Consider the following 20,963-nt stretch of genomic DNA (forward strand, 5'->3'; position numbering starts at 1 on the left):
TGGATCTGATGACTTACAGAGGCTTTGTTGAATCTAAATTATTCTATGATGACTCTATGAATTAGAAATTCAGTTTATAACTTCATATTTTAAAAAATTTTTACACTTTCAGACTTTCTTCCTCTCTGATTTCAATGTCTCTTTGTGAAAAATTGCAACCAAACATGAACCAAAATATCCTGAAATGTTACTGACTTTTGTGACTCTAGGGATTTTTCTTGTGATCCTACAACAACTATGTGTGAGGTTTTACATTGTCATTTACATTTATCTTTAGTTAGGTTCTTTATAAAGCTGTCAGTGGAGCTGTAAGACAACACAATAAAGCGCACTGGCAGTATAAGTCAGATCTATTTCTGACCAGATAGCCTCAGGCCTACAGTGAACCTTGTGTAAATAAAGAACGATAGATACTTGAACACAAGCAATATGAATGTGATCCTGGCAGGAATACATATTCAATGCAATATTCCCTCCTACACTGTTAAACTCATTTGCTACCTTTCAAACAGTCAAAAAGAATTCATACGGACACATCTATGCAAGTCTCATTCCACGAGTAAAAGGCCAGGTGTTTAGAACATCCTTTCCAAACCAGAATTAAATATAGCAGTATGAGATAAATATAGATGTGTGAGATATGTGTTATCTACCCTTAATCTTTGCAGTTTATTACATCTTGTAGTGAAGCTCTCTTCTCTTTAAAAGTTCCAGCTGGTAAGTTCCAGCAGCTAAGCAACACAAAATGCTGAAAGGACAACATGTAATAGTTGAATTTTCAGTTATCATATGAATTTCTATTCAGAATTGACATAAAGTGGAAGATATTTGCCCTGTGTTCAAAGCTGGACATGGGAATGTTTAATTATGTCTATGTCTGTTTCTAGTAATCATTCATTGTAAACCTGTGACTACAGTCATCCATGAAAGATATAGTCTACAGAGTCTAAGAAACTTAGCTAGTAAATGGGCTGGTTGGGAGCACTGGAGACAGACCTCTTCCTGCCTTTCAAAAAGGCTAAAAGTTTTAGAACTAAATGCAAGTCTCAGTTTTTCAATTTTGCTTCCCTACAAATCTGCTCACTGCTTATTAATTACTGCTGGCAACTGCCATAGGCAAGAAGAGGAAAATATATTGGTATTTGATGAAGATAAAAATTGCATGACACTTATAAAGTATATGGCTTGAATCATTTAAGTACTTCAACAAATATTTCCCATTTCTTTCCAATTGCATTTTCCTGCTTCCTTCCTTCTTGACTTCTTTATTTGCCCTTTCATCTTTGTTGCTTTTTTCTGTATTTTCTTTAATCTCTCTCCTAATCCCATACACACATATATACAAATGACCCTCTGTATGGAGTTTTAAATTCTTTTTTATTTCTCTTTATCTTCTTACATGTCCCATGAGGCTCTGACCCTACTCCTGTATGTTCCTGCCCACAGTCTACTCATAAATATTCAAAGCTCTTTCCCATCATTGCTGGTGTTTCTTCCCTCACACAAGCATTCCTGAATGATATGTTTCACTTCAAAGATCTCTGGTCTTCGTACGCCTTGTCTCTTACCTTGGCACTGATATTCACATGCTGCTACTCTCTTTCCTTACCAATCCCTTTCTTTACCCGTGTGGTTTCCCTCTCTCTTTCTCAAACGCACTTACTAACACTCAGGTGCTTTCGTTCTTCACCATTCATACCATTGCTTTTCTTCTTTCTTCTTCTCATGGATACATTGTAAAGGAAGGAGGTAGCTGTATTTATACAAAGCCACAGCAATCCTGACAGGGTAGATGAGTGCTATTCTAGTCACAGGAACACATCTATTTCCATTTCCTGGTATTACACTAATAGCAGACTTTACAAAATAGACCATCAAAAATAAAGCTAGTGCTCGCTGAGATCGCAAACAAGAAGGAGGTCCCTTGGGAGGAGGAAAAACAAAAGGGACAGTATAAATTTACTAAGTTAGTGTTTCTTTTACACTAGTTACAGTGTTTAGTTCATAAAGTAATAAAAGGAAAGAAATTACTGATATACTAGAAGAAAAAATTTTATGAGGTCTCATATTACAATCCACTGCCCTAGGAATGGAGAGAGGATAGCTATAATATTTTTGCCTATATCAAACCTCGGTATGGAAGAGATTCCACACTCCCACTAGGTATCTTGTTCCAAATGGTACTACCATCACATTTTAGAAAGTTTTGTCTAACATTGAATCTTAACTTTCTGAATAATTTAGTTGATTCATTTTTTCCTTCATCCCAAACCCAGAAAGAATGAAATATCTGTCTATTTCACAGCAGCACATTCCATATAAAGAAACCATTTACCCTCAGTCTTCTCAGACTAAATAAATAGCATTCTTTCAACTTTTACACATATGTCTTACTTTCTAAATGTTCTAGTATTTTATTTTCCTCTGGACTGTCCTTAGTTTGAGACCAAATACAGTTGGCTTCATCAATCCCTAGCAGAAGAATAATTTGTCCTGTCAGATGTACTGCACACCTATTAATACACTCCACAAGGAGGTTGTCATCTTTTTCTTTAATGGTAGCACGTTGCTGACTCATATTTACTTTATAGTCCATTACAGCCCCCAGATTCTTCTCTGAAGTGCTGCTGTTTTACCAGTATCCTTTTGATTTTTTGATTTTTCTTCCCAAATATAATTTGCATTTGTCAGTATTGAGTTTCCTCCTGATGGTTCCAAGATGTTTCTTTAATTTGTTAAGATCATTTTGACTTCCGATACTGGCCACCAAAGTGCCAACAGGTCCTTCTAGCTTGCTGCCAGCTCTGTATTTCATGATTTCATCATTCAGATGACTAACAATCTGAAGAACAGAAAATGTCTTTAAAATCAAGCAGGTAACATGAAAAAAGTATATAACATAAGAAATTCTGCTTAAATACCATTACTTTTGCTTAGGCAGAACATGACTTCTTCAGAAATAATTGCCTTACTCTTAAGAGATCAAATGATGGAGAACCTACCACAGTCCTATGTCCTGCTACTGGCTGTTGTCAAAATTTTATACATCTAATCTGCATGTGTTTTAATTCTAACCACTGACCTTAACTATCTGAGTAAGGAGATTTCATCTGTCAGGTATGTCTTTTACTTCCAGGCTGTTTCATATCATGATCAAGTATCTTTGCATCGTTTTTGATAACCAAACAAGTAAAAAGATAAATCTTCAAATCTTGGAATTTTTAAGTTGCTACCTTTTTCAGTAAGCTTGCTTCCCCCCCCCCCCCTTTTTTTTTTCCCAAGATGCATTATTGCAATAGCTTGTTTCACTGATGTTGTGGATCATTCCACCTTCCTTTGACTGGATAACTTATTGAAGGGCAGCATAAAATGTCTCATTACCCATAAAATCACTGCAAGAGTAGTTTATCTGCCATAATCACAGGGCATTTTGAACATCACAATATCCAGCATAAAGTTCGTCTATGTTATAGGTAATTTCACCCATTGTTTTCCCTTAAATATATGACTATATATTCGGATGCATTAAAATAGATTTCCAGTCAACCCAATAGCCAGATTTTGTCCGGCTCGTTCATATCACTGTCAGCTGCATTATCGTGATCCCACTTTCTGTGAACTTTGGCAGCGGTGACTTTGGACTTTCTTTCGCGCTGCGGAAAGAACAAACTGCCCCGGGACCCCCTAATGACTGTGCCGTGATCCCTGCCCACCAAGGGCTGCACTTCGGCCAACTCCATCTCTCCGCCGCCGTCACCGTCCAACCACTTTAATTTGCCGATACACGAGGCGCTCCTCCCTCGCCGCGGTCCGTGTCGGTTCGTGCCGAGAGAGGTTTCACGGCAGCGCGGCCAGGCGGCTGGGTTTGCTCCGCTAAACAGGACCGCACCGGGGCTGGGACGAGCTGCGCCTCCCCGGCCCCTCGGTGGCGGCAGGGGAACGCCGAGGCTGAGGGACACCCACCCCGCCAGGCGCCCACCGGCTCCGCACGGCAGGGCCGCTCCCGCAGAGCGGGCGTTTCACGGTCACTTAACGGGAGGGGCGTGCACACCCCACCCCGCCGGGCTCGCACCCCTCTCCCCGGCGCACAGGGAAGCCCGGCCCGGGCGGTGCGTGCGTGTGGTAACCCCCGGGCACACGTACACCGCCCCCGACCGCACTCGCGCCCCGCGGGAGCGGGGAAGGACTCGGGACGTTCATATCGCGCCGGGTTCCTCTCCGTGAGGAGGGGAGGCCCGTCCTCCCGGCGGACTCGGCTCTTTTGCGGCTGTTCGTATGAGGGAAGGCCGAACGCTCCTCCTAGGCGGCCGCCCTCCGACAGCCCTCTCGGCGGCAGCGGGCCGTCTGCTTGGCTAGCGCGGCTGTACGGCGGCAGCTAGTACCAGTGCCGCTGGGCGGGCCCGGCGCCTTTAAGAGGCCTACGGGGCGGGGCTATGTAGATTTCGGCTGAACATTCTGGAGTGGGGGGGAGCGGCGGGGGGCGAGGCGAGGCAGGGAGCCGAGCCGAGCCGAGCCGAGCCGAGCCGAGCCGAGCCGCCGGGCGGCTGGGCCGGCCCCGGGGGGAGGCGGAGCGGGAGGAGGCAGGGGAGGAGAAGGTGGAGAGGAGGAGGAGAAGAAGAAGGGAGGAGGAGGAGGGAGGACACGGGGAGGCGGTTGCTGCTGCTGGGCAGAGAGGAGTCGTGCAGGAGCTGCGGCTGCACTCGGACGCCACATTCCCTCCTTACGGGACTGGTGGTGAGGATGAGCGAGAGCTGACCCTGCCGCTGCCGCCGCCTGTGCTGTGAAGTGTCTGCTCCTCCTCCTCCCCTGCTGTGGGTGAACCTGCGCTACGGGCTCTTCACCGACACGGGGAGGGGGTTGGTTTGTTTGTGTATTTGTTTAAGGCAAAGAGAGAAAGAGAGAGATCTTCCATCCACTGAAGCACAGTTCACTATGATCGTACTCGCATTCAGCACTGGAAGCCGGTTGGATTTCGTGTCTCAGTCCAGGGTGTTTTTCTTGCAAACCTTCCTTTGGATTTTATGTGCTACAGTGTGCAAAGCGGAGCAGTATTTCAATGTGGAGGTAAGATCAGCCGTATGCGTGTGCGAGCGTGTGTGCTTCCCCCTCTCCCTTGCCCCCCTTCCTTTTTTTTTTTTTTTAAATATCCCCTAAATCAAATCAGATAGCCAGCCAGCCATGTCTTCCAGCAGCCAGGGCATACGTCTGTGTCGGCTTTCTTTCCAGCAGCCGGTAGCTAGCTCCCCTCCCTGAGTTCCCCCGCCTGATGGATGCGTTTCAGCCAGAGATCCCGTTATCGGCGGCAGCACAAAGCGCGATGCTGAGCGCTGGAGCGCAGCCCGTGCCTCCCCGCTGCCCGCGCCCACGGAAGACGGGAACCAACCCCTCAGCCGGGGCACGGAGGAGACCTGGGATGCAGTATGTACACGGCAGCTCAGGGAAGGCTCTGTGAATATCTTGGACTTAAGATACCGCTGTATTGCTGAGCTTCCCCAGCTTTTTTTTTTTTTTTTGAAAGAAGAATGAATGAGAGCGCGTTATGGGGACAGGAAGAAGGGAACTTGAGATTTTGGCACGTTTCTTTGTGGTAGACTATTTGACAAAATAAGTTCTTTTTTTCCCATGTAAACGTAACAAAAAGAGTTGCGACTAGAAATAGTGAAACAAACGGCATAAAGGTGCAACTACAGCACAAAAGTTAGAGGGTGTGGAGGACCAGGAAACAGAATTTTTCAAAGTGAAGAAAAAGATTAAAATATGGGGATACCTAGATGGGACAAACCATAAGAGTTTACAGTGACAGTGAGAATTCAGTGGACATCCATTTCCAGTCACTCTTCTATACACTCCCAGTTTTCCCATTTGTGTTTTTTACATAGTGCTTTTTATTAACTAATTCTCCTTTACTGACTTTATCATCTTTGCATATATTCTTTCCTCCTTTTTCCCTCTCCTGTCACTCCACTCGTTCTGCTGTGAGCCCTTTTTCTCAATCTGTTTCACTGTGATGTATTTCCCTCTTCCTTTCCCTGTCTGTTCAACTTCTTCATCTTTCTTGTATGTGTCTCTAATTTATATGTGCTCTTTCAATTTCCAATCCATAATTCTCATTTTCTGTTAGATCCCTGTGTTACTTCACTTCTGTCCTGCCAGCCCCACTCCAAACTTTCTGCTACACCCATACACCACCCTCACTCATTCTTGTTTCTAGTCTCTTTCATCTCCTGGGTGCCTACAATTCTTTCTCTCAGAGCAATGAACTCTTGTGTCTTTTCCTCTGTCTCGCACATGTGCACACTTGCTTGTTTTATATGAGGTCTTGTTCTCACTCGGTGACACTCATTCTTGCTACCGTCTCTGGCAAGACTGCTCCCACAGATGCTCCTCCGTCCCTAGACTGTCTCCCTTTTTGTCTGAAGTTCTTACCTGTACTTTCTCCCTCTGCCTCATGCAAGATTGCCTCGAATGTATAAAAAAAAATCACTTTTTCTTCCCCCATGTCTGCCTTCATTCTAGTCTTTCTCTCTCTACAGGGAGTTTCTCTTGCCACATGCAATCCTCCTCTCAGCTTAACAACACACATCCATAGCTTCTCTCTCTGACTTGTATCTATCTCTCCAGAAAGTATTGTCCTTTTACTCTATCATTAAGAACTCTCCTGATTATAATTCCTAGTCTTTTTAAATCTGTCATCTATGCTCTAGTCGCACTTGTTCGTTCCTTATTGCAAATGTGTATCTCTGCTTCTTTTTGATTGTAAGGTCTTTGGGGCAGGACTCATGGCCTCTTACTTGTTTATGAGGTGTGTACCAAGCTCGAGTCTGGAGTACAATTGTGAGACTTTTGCTATATAAATATTAAAGTCACAAATTTCAGAGCGCATATTGAAGTTTTATCCTTCTTTTGCTCGTGTCCTCAGCTGCCTTTTTCACTGATGAGCAGGGGAAGGCAGCGTGGAAGAGAGGAAGTTGCTCTCTGTCTCCTCTCCAGGCTTCACAGGCTGGCCCCCTGCAGGGTACAGGGAAGAAATTCCAGGGACAGAACTTTCTCCTCCCACAGTAGTCTGCTTTGCTGGCATCTGGCTCTGCTGGAGAGACGGGCGGCAGATGGAGCTAGTGTGGGAGGAGGAAAAGATTGGTTTAGTCAAGTGGAATATGAACAGGAGGCCAACTCCAGTCAGAAGGAGGTTCTATGAGGAAAGAAGGGAAACACTTTCATTTTTGCCATCTCTTCCATATGGAAAACAGCACATTTTGAGGGCAAAGACAGAAACGCTGTTGGGTGGAATGAAGTAGCGTGTGTGTGTGTGTCGTGAGGGCACATAGTTCTCTCTTTTGAAATATACCATCTCCTGTTCTTCCTCCCAGCCCTTCTGAAACAAAGCATGTTGTCATACGCCTGCACTCCCAATCTCTTTTCATATTTAAGTCTTTGAGCCACAGATTGCTGAGAGCCAAAGGAGTGTTCCAGGGAATTACTGTAATATTCAAGAGCTGTCCTAATACAGGACTTTTTCCTAGACCACTGCCTTTGACTGCTGTCGGTGACATGGTCCTGGGCTAAATGGACCTGAGATTTACCCCAGAACAACCATTGCCATGTTCATGTTGTTTACATAGTGCCGAAAATTCAACTTTCTTTTTGTTGGGAACAGCAAAGTCTAAAAGCCTGGGAAATTTGAGGCAAAGGACTTGGCAACAGCATATATGTATTGTGCTGTACAATCCTCTATGTCAGCACAAGTGCATAAAACAGTTGTACTTAATAATAACTTGTGAAAATATGACAAATATTTCTTATGACAATAAGAATAAATATGCAAAGTAAGGTTCAGGAAAGAACTGGTGTACATACAATTGAATGAAATGTCACTGAACAAATGCTTAGAATGGTTGGAAAGCAGGTTTTGGGGGTTTTTTTTTGATTCTTTCTTGTCTCTCAATAAAGTACGGTTAATACCTGTTGAACATTATAAAATGCGGGGATCGTTTATTTCTTCTTGTTATTCTGTCTCAATCCATATTCCTGATAAGAAAATCTGTGTAGTAATGTTGGATTTTTTTGTTTGTTTGTTTCAATGCGGGTTTGTTAGGCTGTGAGCCAGGACAATTCTTAGGAGATATTACTGTAGCTCAAAGATATTGAATAATAATGTTATCTTTTAAAAGAAAAACTCAAAGCTGAAGTTTACAAGCTGGTATGAACATTACTGTTCTTTATAATTTTGTTGTCCCTCAGTAAAATGTCTTTTAACCAAACATCTACATGGATGAAGTCCTCAAGCTTCCAATGATAGCTGAGTTGTCAATCCTGAAATGTTTTCATGTATGGAGGATTTCATGTAATAGACATAGCTAAGTAGGATTCAGATTATGGAGATCAGGACTCTGGAGGGGCACGCTTGCACTCTGACTCAGTGAAAGCTTTGTGATAAAGCTGCATGAGAGATGATTGTGAATTGGTAGTTTAAGTATTCATGATGAAGTTTAAGATTCACATAGTCTTATGGGTAGGAAGATTTTAGCATTAATTTTCAAAGTTCACTAATTACCGGTGGCATTTTTGTGAGACATTGTTTCTGACATCATGAGAAAAACTAAGGACTACACTGTTAGCTCCCTCTTCTCAGTACTGAACTGTTGGTCCAAAACTATAACATCAATGAGTAAGTGCACTAACGGAAGAATATGTCAATCAATGTAGAGTTTTTCTACTATTTCAACTATGTCTGTGTACTAGCAGAGGAAAATGTCCATCAGTGAGGTAGTGAGTGGAATAATAGTTACTAAAAGAACATTTTAAATGTAAAGTTGAAACAAGCACACACAAGATAATTTGTTAGTAAAAAATGATAGAGCAATCAACTTCCCTCTCCCTCCCGCTGGGTTCCTCACTATAGTAATAATATCTTGTGTTGCTCAAAGATAACTCCTTTGTGTGTTATTGAATGTCTACAGATGGTCTTTGACAAGTATCATCCATATAGATTTTATATATATTTATATGTTTTCCTAAAACTAGTAATATTGTATTGGTTAAGCTGGTATTATCCTGCAACTTTATCTTCTCATGTTATCCTTTAGTTTGTGTATGCATTTAAATAATAAGTATGTGTATATTTAATTTAATATTAAATATTCAATGTAAAAAAGTTTGAAAAACAATGTCACTGTAAAGCCTGTTGAGCAAAGAAGTTTTTTTAGAATCGCACCTAGTTTCATTGTCTGTATCTGTGATATGGGAAACACTAGAGACAAAACATGCTTCATCATCTCTCTCCTCAAGCTGGCAGTTACGCTCTATTTTCCTTCTTCTAACACTAAATATACAGACTTGAATTCCTAGGGGAGATCTTAAAATGACTCTTATTTTAGTGTGAGCAACTCTTTAAAACAATACAGTCTTTTCTCTCCTCCCATTTTTAGAGGTGGAACAGTTAAATTGCATATTGTGGAACAAAATACAGTGAAATCCAAACTTCAGAAAAATACTATTAGTTTCCTCCATGGTAATAAGTGGATGAGAACCCCATTGCTTTCTTTGTAATAAACTTTACAATTAGCCTCCAGCTCTTGCTGAATGGTAATGCGTGACCTTTTCTTCCATAGGCTTTGGGTCTTTTAAGCTGAAAAACAGACTAGTTTAATTCTTCAGCTGGTAATTGAAAAGGAATAAACACTTGAGAGGCGAAAAAATCCTCCAGTATCACCTTTACACACTTTTCAACTAGTGGCTTTTGTTGTCAGGTTTGCAAGCACAACAAAGTATTTTTATAATTTGTTAAAATGCAAGCTCAAAACTATGGAGAAGCAATTAAGGTGGTTTTGGTACCAATAGTGCCATGTGTCCTAAAAGGAATTTACAGGGTCTTCTGCATTGTTTTTAGTTGCAGTCAATATGCATGATTCTCAGTTATTTAAATTCTGAATCTCACTCTTGCATAAGGTATCAACTAAAGTAACTGGATTTTTGTTAGAACAAGAAGTTCAAACTGAAATTATTAGAAGGATGGAGAGGAGAGTTATTGAATCAGGTGGTGGAGGTGGTTAGTGGGTGAAATATTAGTCAATAAAAATATAAGTATAATGTGGTGTATTTCCTATTTGATTACTGAGGAAATAGAGATAAATAGAAAACCTCCTGTAAAGGCTTCTGATGAGCAGATATATCTAGATAAGGAAAATTATTGGAAAGTTTTGTGTCTGATAGGCAACAGAACACTTTTCTGTCATAGAAGGCAAATACCTACTATATAAGGAACTGGCTCTCATTTGGTAGGAAGAAATACACATGGAGACTACTAGTTGATGGACTGCATTCTCTGCTGTAATTTAAACAATAATTCCTGTTTATGAAAATTCCAGCAGATCAATTTTCTGCCGTAAAGTGTGAGATTATTTTGTGCTACTGATGTTGCAAGGAAGTTTATGGATTCTGGATTTTGTTCAAAGACAGATTGAAAAGATGGTCCCAGTTCACAATTGACATAGTGTGTTAGATCTTAGCTGCAAGGCATATTTGTTTATAATTGTATTTCATCTTATTTTCCTATTGCAAATTTTTATTAGTGAGTCTCAATTCTACTAAAGAAATAAAATGGTTAAATAAAGAGTTTTATGTAATCGTCTTATGTAGTGCAAGATAAACCTACCCAAACATGTATTCCTTATTGTTTGACATGAGATCTTCCTAAAAAATATACACAATTTGTTCGCCCACCAAAAACCGCTGAACAAGCCCAAGCTCTCCCCTTTCCATTATTCAGAAGGCATAATGTAAAACTCCTGCACAAGCATTCATTGTTTCTTCAGAGTGGATATACTGTGTTCTTTAACTGGTTTAAGATTTATGCTGCTCTTTGTCAGTTTTATTTGAATCCATCTAAAAGGTCAGTGCTTGCTCTAGGCACCTCGGCTCTGCTTATGCACTCGGCAAGACTGAGTTGTAGGAGTTTATAAAGATAGAATGTGGTATTATATAGATTTTAAAACATTTCAGACTGCATCTGTTTCCAGTATTTTAAGGTCTGTCTCATCCTTTTACTTTACTGAATGATCATTTTGTGGAGTTAAACACTGGAGGACTTTGTGTTGATGCTTTTTGAAGATCCTTAAAGTAACAATGTAACTTTTTAAAAAATTATTTTAATTACCCTACTTAAATTGCTTAATTCTTCTCACCTCTCTGTTTTGGATTCCAGTTTATTGCCTAACCTGTTCGCTGTCCTCAAACTACACTATTGACCATAATCTGAAGGAGCAGGTCGAGTCTGTTTAATTTGTTATCTGTGATATGTCAAATGACAGATTTGGTTTCATTTTGTATGAGGAAGACCAGGATTAGTGCTGCAAACATGATTTTAGTTGGCACTGAAATGGATTTGAAAAATAATTATGATTAGAGCTTTATCCTTTAAAGAGGGGTCATGCTATTTGGAACCTTTATTTACTGGTTGCCTGGCAACTGTTCATTCATGTTCCTGCTTATCATCATTCGTTATAAGCGTCTTTGCTGTACAGTAAGAGCAATTAAGTGGTAACAACTTATTTCCGTGATGAGTTAAAATTGACATAAATTACAGAAATAGAAAAAAAAATTTCTGTAGTTTTACTTATTAACCAAAACTGTTGGTACAATGTTTCTCTGCTTATTAACAGCTGGTTTATACCAGCTGAGGAGTTATCTGCACTTCGGCTGTGATCGTAATGTTCCTAGCATACCTTTTGAGGTATTACAGCACGTAATAGACTTAGGGGCTTGTTCAGGTGTTTTTGTCATGCTTAAAATGTCCTGTTAATTTCAAGATCAAGGCTTCAGTGTGTCAGGAAACTTATCCCCTGTTGATTTCAGTGCTTAGCATTAGGCAATCGAGTCTCAAGTGCTGAGGCTTGAGCCCAGTATTGGGAAAGCGGTTTACAATTCTGGGATGAAAACTGCTGCAACAGGGGATGTGCAGCTGAAGCAATGAGCCACAATAGCTCTGTAGAACATTAAAGTCACTTGATGCTTTCTCTCTGTAGAACAATAGCAGTTTTTATTACACTGTGAGAAAACATTCACAAAGCGTATTACTTGACAGTTGTTTTGTGACTGGATGAAAAATATTTTGCCCTTTGTATTAATTCTTTATGGATCATATCGTGATTGACCCTTGTGTGGAATAGCAGTGTGGAATGGGACAGTTGTGCTATGGAGTATTTGTAGAAGGTGTCTCTGTACACTGAGTGCAATATTGGAATAAACTCCTTATGGCTGCATCTTAAAAGAGCATCTGTCACTGTAGGGCCAGGGTGGAAGTAGCTTTGACTCTCTGCTGCTACCTCTTGGTAGCAGTGACTTTGCCTCTATACCGGATGGCTCGGAGCTTGGGGAAAGAGTGTCCCTCTAGGACTGATGCGCTCTGCTTTGAGCTTCTGATTGCATTAACTCACCAGTACTCTTCGTACCAGGCCATGGTTATGGGGGACAAAGTAACTGCTGTAAGACAAATCTATATTGATTTTCATCAGCTTTTCCCACTCACAGGACATGTCTGTAACGCATGAAGATGCTGTTATGTGTTTTTCCCTTTTACAAAACAATTGAACTGGTTTCACAGTTGTATAAATAATTTGAAAAGAAATACTAACCTCAGAGAATCTGGTCTTTAGTATTTTTTCCTCCTGATCTTGTAGAAAAAACATTGTTTCATTTGATTGGTCCTGTTCATTTTTGCTGACGTGTAATCACATCTCCACTTACAAGTGTGAAATACAGGGTAGCACGGGGAACACTTTTGCAGAAAATTACCAGCTGAAAGGCAGATGGAAAATTATCAATTTCTTTAAAACATAGATAGCCAAACAGAAAAAACCAAGCATCCTTTTCAATGAGAAGAAACATACTTCCTTTAAATGTATCACTGGATATTTACAGAGTGTACCAAACAGGAAATTGCTTCCTTTTTGTACTGTATCTGGATCTGAAGGTGATGATCCTGTCATGTTTTTCTTTCTCACCTCAGACGTTGGTTGCGTGGTGTTCTTCTAGGAAATTGCTTTGACCCTCTGTCTTTGCGGAGAAATTGACGGATTGTGTTTGTCTATATGTCCTGGTTTACATGCTGTACAGAATAGTAATGATACATTTAATTGCAAGTAAAATAAATGATCTGTCTTCCATGCAATAAAATCTATTATTATTACTAGAAGTAATAGTATTATATTGCTAACTGTACAGCATGATTTTGGTCTTGGCAAGTGAGACTCTTTTTTTCTCTCTTCTTACTTCTATGTATTTTAAAAAATAAACACCACCACCACCACCCCCCCCCCCCACACACACACAACCCAGGACTGGATTCCATTTTTCGATTTTCCTTATTGATTTTGAAGTGCTGGATTCTGGTACTTCGATCCTTCATTGCTCATACATGGATTGTCAGCTTTGGAAAGGTCTTTATTATCTCTTTCTCTGTTGCAAGTATTTTTAAATATGTAGGAAAAAGGAGGCAATGTAAGTGACTGAGGCATTGTGCTGGCAGGGCTGGAGATGTGGGTTGTGTGTCCAGCTCCATCATGAGTCTTCATGTCAGTCACATAGCTTACCCATCTTTGTAACCTAGCTTACACAAATGTGAATTGGACTAATTGACGAGTATCTGCTGCCTTTTCCAATACATGTCAAGAACAATTAAAGAGAAGTGATGTAAAAGAGCCAGGAATATATGTTCATCATTCATTCGTCTCAGGACTGTTTCACTTCTTTTCATAAAAAGTAGTGGAGGGATATCATAAAATATAAATAGAACATTTCAATTTGATCATTTGTGTAATCATTCAAGTAGTGAGTATGTTCAAGATGCAAGTACCAGAGCAGAAAAGGTGAAAAACATGTGTATAACACTTCAAATTCTGCTGGGTTTAGTTTAATTTTGGTTTTGGTTTTTTTTGTTTGTTTGTTTGTTTGTTTTTAAAAACATAAGTAACAAAACTTGTAGACAACATTGTCAGTAGGATTATGTGAAGGATGACATTAGATGACTGAAGATAGAGAGTATCACATTCTCTTTCAGAATGAAAGTTTGAATAAGACAATTTTGGTTACCCAAATACAAAACCAATTAGACTACTTCAAAATGTATTTAAATAAATGTAAAAGTCTTGACAAATAAATGGATTTTGGATTAGATTGTAAATGTTACACAATGCAAAATTAAAAACTGTTCTATTTTTGAATGAATGTACTAATAAGTAAGTAAATTCTTCCACAAACAGTCATGTCGCTTTGTCATCACAGTACCTAAGCTTCTCTTTTTGTTTGAATATTTGTGGATTTTTATGAAATACAATAAAATATTGGCCTTCCATTGCTCCAGGTATTAATGTTTTTTATTAGACACTACTAATATGCAGACATGTTGCTCACATACCCCTGGATGTTAAAAACCTAATGGTGGGAGGATGAGCCACAGAGGAAATAAGAGATTTGCTATGCTGACATGTTAAGTATGATAGAAGTGGAAACTGAATCTCATTCTTCAGTGTTCCTGTACCATGAGTTCACCTTATGACCTTCCTTCCTTCTTTCCACTTTCCTCCTTTTCTTTTCCTTGCTGCTTTCTTTCTTATCTCTTGTTTTCATCTTTTTTTTTTTTCTACTTTTTCTTTTCTTTCCCCTCAGCTTGTCTTCCTACAGACCATTGCCTGCAGTCAAGGAAAATCATCAGTCATTATTGAACCATAGAATCAGAGGTATTAGAGACGGGAAAGACTTATCAAGAGCCTATTTCTCTGCCAGTGAAGGATTGCTAACTACTAGATATTTGCTGGAGTTTTGTCAAGTTAAGTTTTAAAATCCACAGTGGTGGGACTTCCAAAATTGGAATTGAAAAAAAAAAAAAAACCCGAAACCAAAACCAAAAAACCCTGGTAAAAGTACAGTAGGGAAAACTACAGTGGAAGAATTCTTTTCAACAGACTTTTCCTTTGGCTACTGGCAGCAGTTTGAGGTTGGCTCAGGTTAGGCAATTTCTGATAGAAAGTCATGCCTGTTCTATAATCCAAGATAACAGGAGCTGTTTATGAGCATAGATGGCATGCACTGATTGGTAATTCAGTGTATTTCTTTGACTTTACATAATGAAAAATACAGGAGGGGCAGAGCAAAATGGAGGATTGATTGAAATTTTCACTCCATTTGAAATCCTTAGTGCGGTTGAAATGCACTAACACGGCCTGATTTTAAAAGATATGTAGATGTGTATGGATTGCTGACACTGTCTCAGGAGGGCTTGGCTAGTTTATGATGATTTTTTCAAAGGACTATGCCTTATTTTGTTTAAGTATTACTACCTAGTGAGTAAAATGAGATATTACTAGGAGTGTTATGGATATCTAGATATTACGCTTTGTTAAAAAAAGATTATTTTTGAATTTCACATATTACATCATTAGTGTGGTCACAAACACAGACTTAAAGATGTTCATGACACTGGCACATATGATCTATCATAATGTCCATGCTTTACCAATTATGTAACACTTGTAAAACAAGGATCTCAAGGTATTTTATGTGTGAAGGTTGAGTTTGTTTGCTGATATACATCCTGATGATGAGATTTGTGCAGGATGATTTGCATGAGGTATATTTTCCAGCAAGTGCGCAAGCTGCAGGATTAGATTGGGAAAGGGGTTCAGTTTGAGAGAACAGTACTTAAATTTAGGTGTTCAAATGTGCTGTACATGTTTCCTATATATTAATAACAGTCTGGTCCCTGAAGTGAATGAAACAGAGAGACGACTTCAGTCAACCAATCAGTTAATGTCCATATCAGAGTGAGCTGAATCTTTTCTCCGGACTCTACTATTAGTATTGACTAGTAGCGCGAGTCAGTTACTTATGTGTAGGCATCCAGCACCATTTAAGGTGCCCTTGGCCAAGATGTGCACAAAGCTAGCAGAAATAACATGAGACCCAGGAAAATGTCATCTTTTTAGGCTAGCAACAGCAAGCCAGGCTGTGTGTCCTGAGTCATCTCAGATGATGCTAGACGCTTCTGTTTAGGTAACTGAATCCTGTTCCCGAGTTTAAGTGATGGTGGAGAGTGTTGAGACACCTATATCTACTGGGGTCCCTCAGGCAGACACGGACATTCAGGTGTCGTAATTTGGGGTTGAATCCCTTCCCTCTGCAATGGTGGGATACGTTACATTTGTCTAGGTGCCTGGTGCTGTTTAGGCCCTGTGGTCTATCTTGCTTGGCCTCTAGATAATGTTCCAGAAAAGCATGGAAAGGTCTGATGATATATCTGCCATCCCCTGGATAATGTAGATCACCTCAGATCACACCAGACACCTGTACTTCTGACAAAACCAAGAGCAGAACTCCATTTTTATGGTACTACAGTTTTTACTCTGTCACTCTGATACCCTGCACATTATTAAATACATTTATCCCTTAGCGCAAGAAGCTAATGCTTTCTTACATCTTTATATCTCATGTATTTTAAATATTTAGTTAGGGATATAAAGAACGCAACATTTCTCCAATGGCAACAAGGCAGTTTTGCCTTCAGCCTTAATGAGACCAGGCCTGGGCCTGTTTAAATCCATGTAAAGCATATTACCTAACTTACAGCAAATACTTCTGGTACGTTTTATAAACTTAGTGCTTCTGACTGTTATTTGATGCCTTACTATAAATGATTTTAAAGGCTGTCTTTCCTTCCTAAGCATACAAACCTCTAAACAGCTATTTGGTTCCCTTGAGGGGAGAGAAGAGAATGTTAAGCGTTTTTATAAAAAGTAAGTAATTAGAAAATATATTTTAGAGAATAAACTTGTTAAATGTCTATTGTCCAATAGACAGTCCCCAAGAAGATAAAAATGAAAATGACATTTTAGTAATTTCTTTGGGTAAGAGCCCTAGGCCCTCAAGAATAATTAGCTATGTTTTCCAGTGCTGTTGTTATGTAAAGTAAAATGTGGATTAATTCAACAGAAATTTACATTTCTGTGTTAATGCCAGAATTTAGATCTCATCGTAGGCAGGTACGTAATTTCATTGATTTATTTACATTACTTGCTTTAGGTCTTCAGAACTGTGAAATTAACTGGGTCAAAATAATAGTGTTATTGGCCAGCTTATATTTATATGTTTGCTTATTTACTTGTAAGTCCAAAATTTGAAATACCTGAGTATGCTACCTGGTGTGCTATTTAAATGAGTTTTCTGCTATCATGTATAGAGACTAGATCTGCTGTTGATTTTTAGGTCTGCATTTGGGAAGAAGAATGATATATATGCAATCTTTTATTCCAGAAGAGCTTCCTTTGTAATATTTAGCTCTACTCTATTGTTTTGCACTGACAGGCTCATTTAGAGAAAAACCAGTATTTTAGTTCCTTTGTGAATAATCCCATCATTTTTCCTGGCTGCCAAGAGAATTCACTTTTTGTCCCAGCAGTCAGATAAAGACAGAGTCATTGTTCTTCATAGATTAATTGCTTAGATGCCTTTTCCACTGAGATATTAGAGAATTTTTCTCTACATGCAAGATCTTTCTAAGGAGGTGATGTCAATTTAATTTGGACCAAAAGATTTGGATTCTATAAAAATGTGTTCTTTCTTTAAGTTTGCTCAACATAAAGATTCTGTTTCATTAAAAGGGTTTTTTAATGTCTTTATGAATATTCCCTTCCTTCTCTAAATTTTCAACAGCAGAGGAAATGATTCTTAAGGTGAAACTAAGCTTTAAAAATGTTAGAACAATACATTCAGTGATGTTTTGTAAAAGTTACGAGTGACTAAGGACAGGAGAGCCTAAAGCAACTATAGCTTTTCTCATGTTCCAACTCTAATACAATAGAGAAATTCATCATGACCGTTAGCTTTAGCACGATAGCTAGAAAAGGACAGTGTGGGACTTTTAACATTAAATGTCCTACAATGCAAGGGCTTTGTAGGTGTTAACTTGTCTTTAGAAAGAGAATAGCTACACGTGTAGATGAAAATTGTGTACTGGTGTTTGGTGAAGTATCTAATAAGAAATAATTTTTTTCATTTTTTTTTCCTGTGGAACAAAAAAATCATAGAGTTGTTGAAAGAAGTCAACAGCCTTCGGATTTATATAGAAATGGAGAGTATAAATACACTTTTGCTCCATGCTTTCTTTTTTTGGACCTCATACACTGCCCATGTTTCAGTGATAAGAAACTATTTAGAGACAGAAAGAAGAAGGGAATCCACCCATATTTGGTCTATTTTCTTTTACATAACTGTTATTTATTTGCTTATGTACTTATTATCCTAATACGATTTCTGTGTCTAGTGGTCTTGATTGGAAACTTTGATGAGATTCTAACTTCACGGAATTGAACAGATTGTGGCCATTAATTTCATTGGGTCCAAGATTTTACTCCAACCTGTTTGAAACATTTTAACTGAGTAAATTAAGATTATGTATATATTAAATATGTGAGATAAATATTGGTGTGGAAATCCATAGGCTTAATCTGTACATAAGGGATAAAATTGGTGCAAAACCAAGTGGAGATACACTATCTATGCATAAACTGAATCTTGGCATTCTTGAACCACTTTCCAGAAAGAATCGTAGGGCAGTGATGTAGGGGAGAAAAAGTTAACTTGTTTTGAGATTGGATCTATAATGAAAGAGGTTGCATAGTATAACTTCTCTCATCAGCAGTAATGGACTGGATTCCCTCCTTGTCCAATACCCTCAGTTTGGCAGTAATTTTCCTCATTCAGCGAGGCTGATAGCTGTGCTGACAGCCATTGACTGTAATGTTTATTCTTCTGCATTTGTCTACCTTATGAACTCTATAGCTATTGCATTAGACCAAAAGTGTGGGCTATATTGCATCAATTGAGATCTCCGCTTCATTGCTTTTTGTCACTTAACACTATTCAGATATCATGTGTGAAAGTCTCTTTTTCCAATAGCATTTAATTAAATGATAACAGTCGTGAATAAGGCCTGTGGAACCAACCAGACTGGTTTGAAAATCATAAAAAGGCTTTTGGAATATTTTTCATTGTCTTCTGCTTTTTGACCTTTTGGGTTCACATATTTTTGTTATTTTATTTTATTTTTTCTGAAACAAACATCAGAAAATCACAGTTAAAGAAGAAACTGAATATTTTCATTACAATCCAGTGAGCCAAGTCTTCAGGAAACATGCCAAATCTTTAAGATGAAACCTATCTAGCACTAGCCACAATGCTCACTTCATACCTCTTTTCAGTTTTGATTGTCTTCAAAATCCTATTTGCTGCTATTTTTGCTGCTGTTAAAATGTGCCACTTCAAAAGGTCAAAGTAATTCTAACTGCTGACAAACACTGTTTTTTACTATATGATTACTACTACCATTATAAAATTTGCGTAACACCATTAAACTGTTTAGCAGCGGCTAACTGGCTGGCCTTGTGCATCATTCTTTGCTTGACCAAGGGAGAAGCCTAAGTTTGATTCTATGACTTAGCCACTGATTGTTTGCAGCAGCAGGGACTGGGCAGTTCTCCAGAAATTTAGCTTTTATTTTTACAGGTACTGTGATTTCTCTAACAGGAGAAGAAAAGCACATATTTTACTGCTTTTAAACTAAGTTTGTGATTTTGTACTCTTAACTTGGTATTTTGTAGCATCTGTGAGAGACAAAGAGAGTTGTAGTGAGGTAGGACCAGTGTCCTAGAGGTTCAAGATTAGACCTCCAAAAACAGTATATTAAAATATCAATATCAGTAGTGACATGTACTTTTAGTCATAAACTAACAGTAATTTGTGAGGTAAGGAGCTTAATTTAGGTAATAGTATTTAAATAGTGAATATTTAGATGAGTATTTAGATAATATAAATCCTCCTTCCTCCAGTGTAATCAGATGCTTTTTCTCTTTTTATATTCTTTTATTTTGTTGTCTTATTTTATTTTACTTTGATTGAGATACATGAAATTTAAGAAGACAGGACTGCTTAATAGCTGACTGCTTAGATAATATTTTCATGAGAAAAATGCCAGTGATTGATACATATTCAATGGATATTGATTGGAGGGGGGATGATACAACATGATAGACAGTTGACTGCCTAACAATATAAATTTAAACTTCAGAATTCACATAAAGATTGACTTTATTCATGAGTCAGGAGTTGAAAATCAGAGGACAGCCTTTGGAAGACCTGGCAATAGGGATTCTGCTTGTTCAATAATGCAAATAGGGAGTTCAACATTATTTTAACCATATATATGTATAATGAGGGGGTATTTTAAAACAGCCATCACATTTCTTTCCTACAATTCTGAAAACATTGCTTGGGTAGAAAGGAGACAGCAAGTTCTGAATTTCAAAGTAATAGCTAAACAGAAACACACTGTTATATGTCAGATAAATGCAGTAGATGGTGTGGCTCTTGGTTTTGAAAGAACAGAGGAGGTAATCCCTTCAGGCATTGCTCATTGCTTGTATTAATAGGGTTAGATTCAGCTTTTGTAGTCCCACAAAGGGTCTCTCTAAAGATAATGGAATGAATTTAACTCATTATGTCCAGCTCGGATGTAAAGGCCTAATCACATTAATGTTGGAGACAAAAAAGCATTTGAAATGCAGTCCCAGATGACCATAAAACCCTTGTCTTATATAAGATGAAGCAGAGTCTGTACAAGAAGGTATCCCTTGAGTTCACTGTGAGTTTCAAGTTACATGACATGGGTTTATGCTGAATGAACAAGAGATCTGACTGTGTTTATGTATAATATACTAAAATAATAAAAATATTTTTGCAGATTTTCTGGAGAGCTCTATGTAAAAGTACCAATACAATTTAAATTGCTGCATTACAGACCTAACTGAAACTGGTATGAATCTTCAGCACCTTTAATTAAGTTAAGAAATTTCCAGCTCAGTTGGTAAACTGGAAAGGTTTGGATAAACTTTCATATCATGTGGAACTTCTGTCTTTCA

The 20,963-nt window shown here is 38.8% G+C and overlaps 1 protein-coding gene across 2 annotated transcripts in view; it reads left to right on the top strand.

Moving 5' to 3' along the window:
• The first annotated feature begins 4,633 nt into the window (after window positions 1-4,633).
• Window positions 4,634-20,963, top strand: part of MMP16 (matrix metallopeptidase 16) — a 185,006-nt gene continuing 168,676 nt past the window's right edge. For both annotated transcript variants that reach the window (XM_054817065.1, XM_054817066.1), the window contains exon 1: window positions 4,634-5,064. In XM_054817065.1, the coding sequence (XP_054673040.1) occupies window positions 4,933-5,064 (132 nt within the window). In that variant the 5' untranslated portion in view covers window positions 4,634-4,932. The remainder of the gene's footprint in view (window positions 5,065-20,963) is intronic.

This window comes from Grus americana, chromosome 2 (assembly GCF_028858705.1).
Source record: "Grus americana isolate bGruAme1 chromosome 2, bGruAme1.mat, whole genome shotgun sequence".
Taxonomy (NCBI): Eukaryota; Metazoa; Chordata; class Aves; order Gruiformes; family Gruidae; genus Grus; species Grus americana.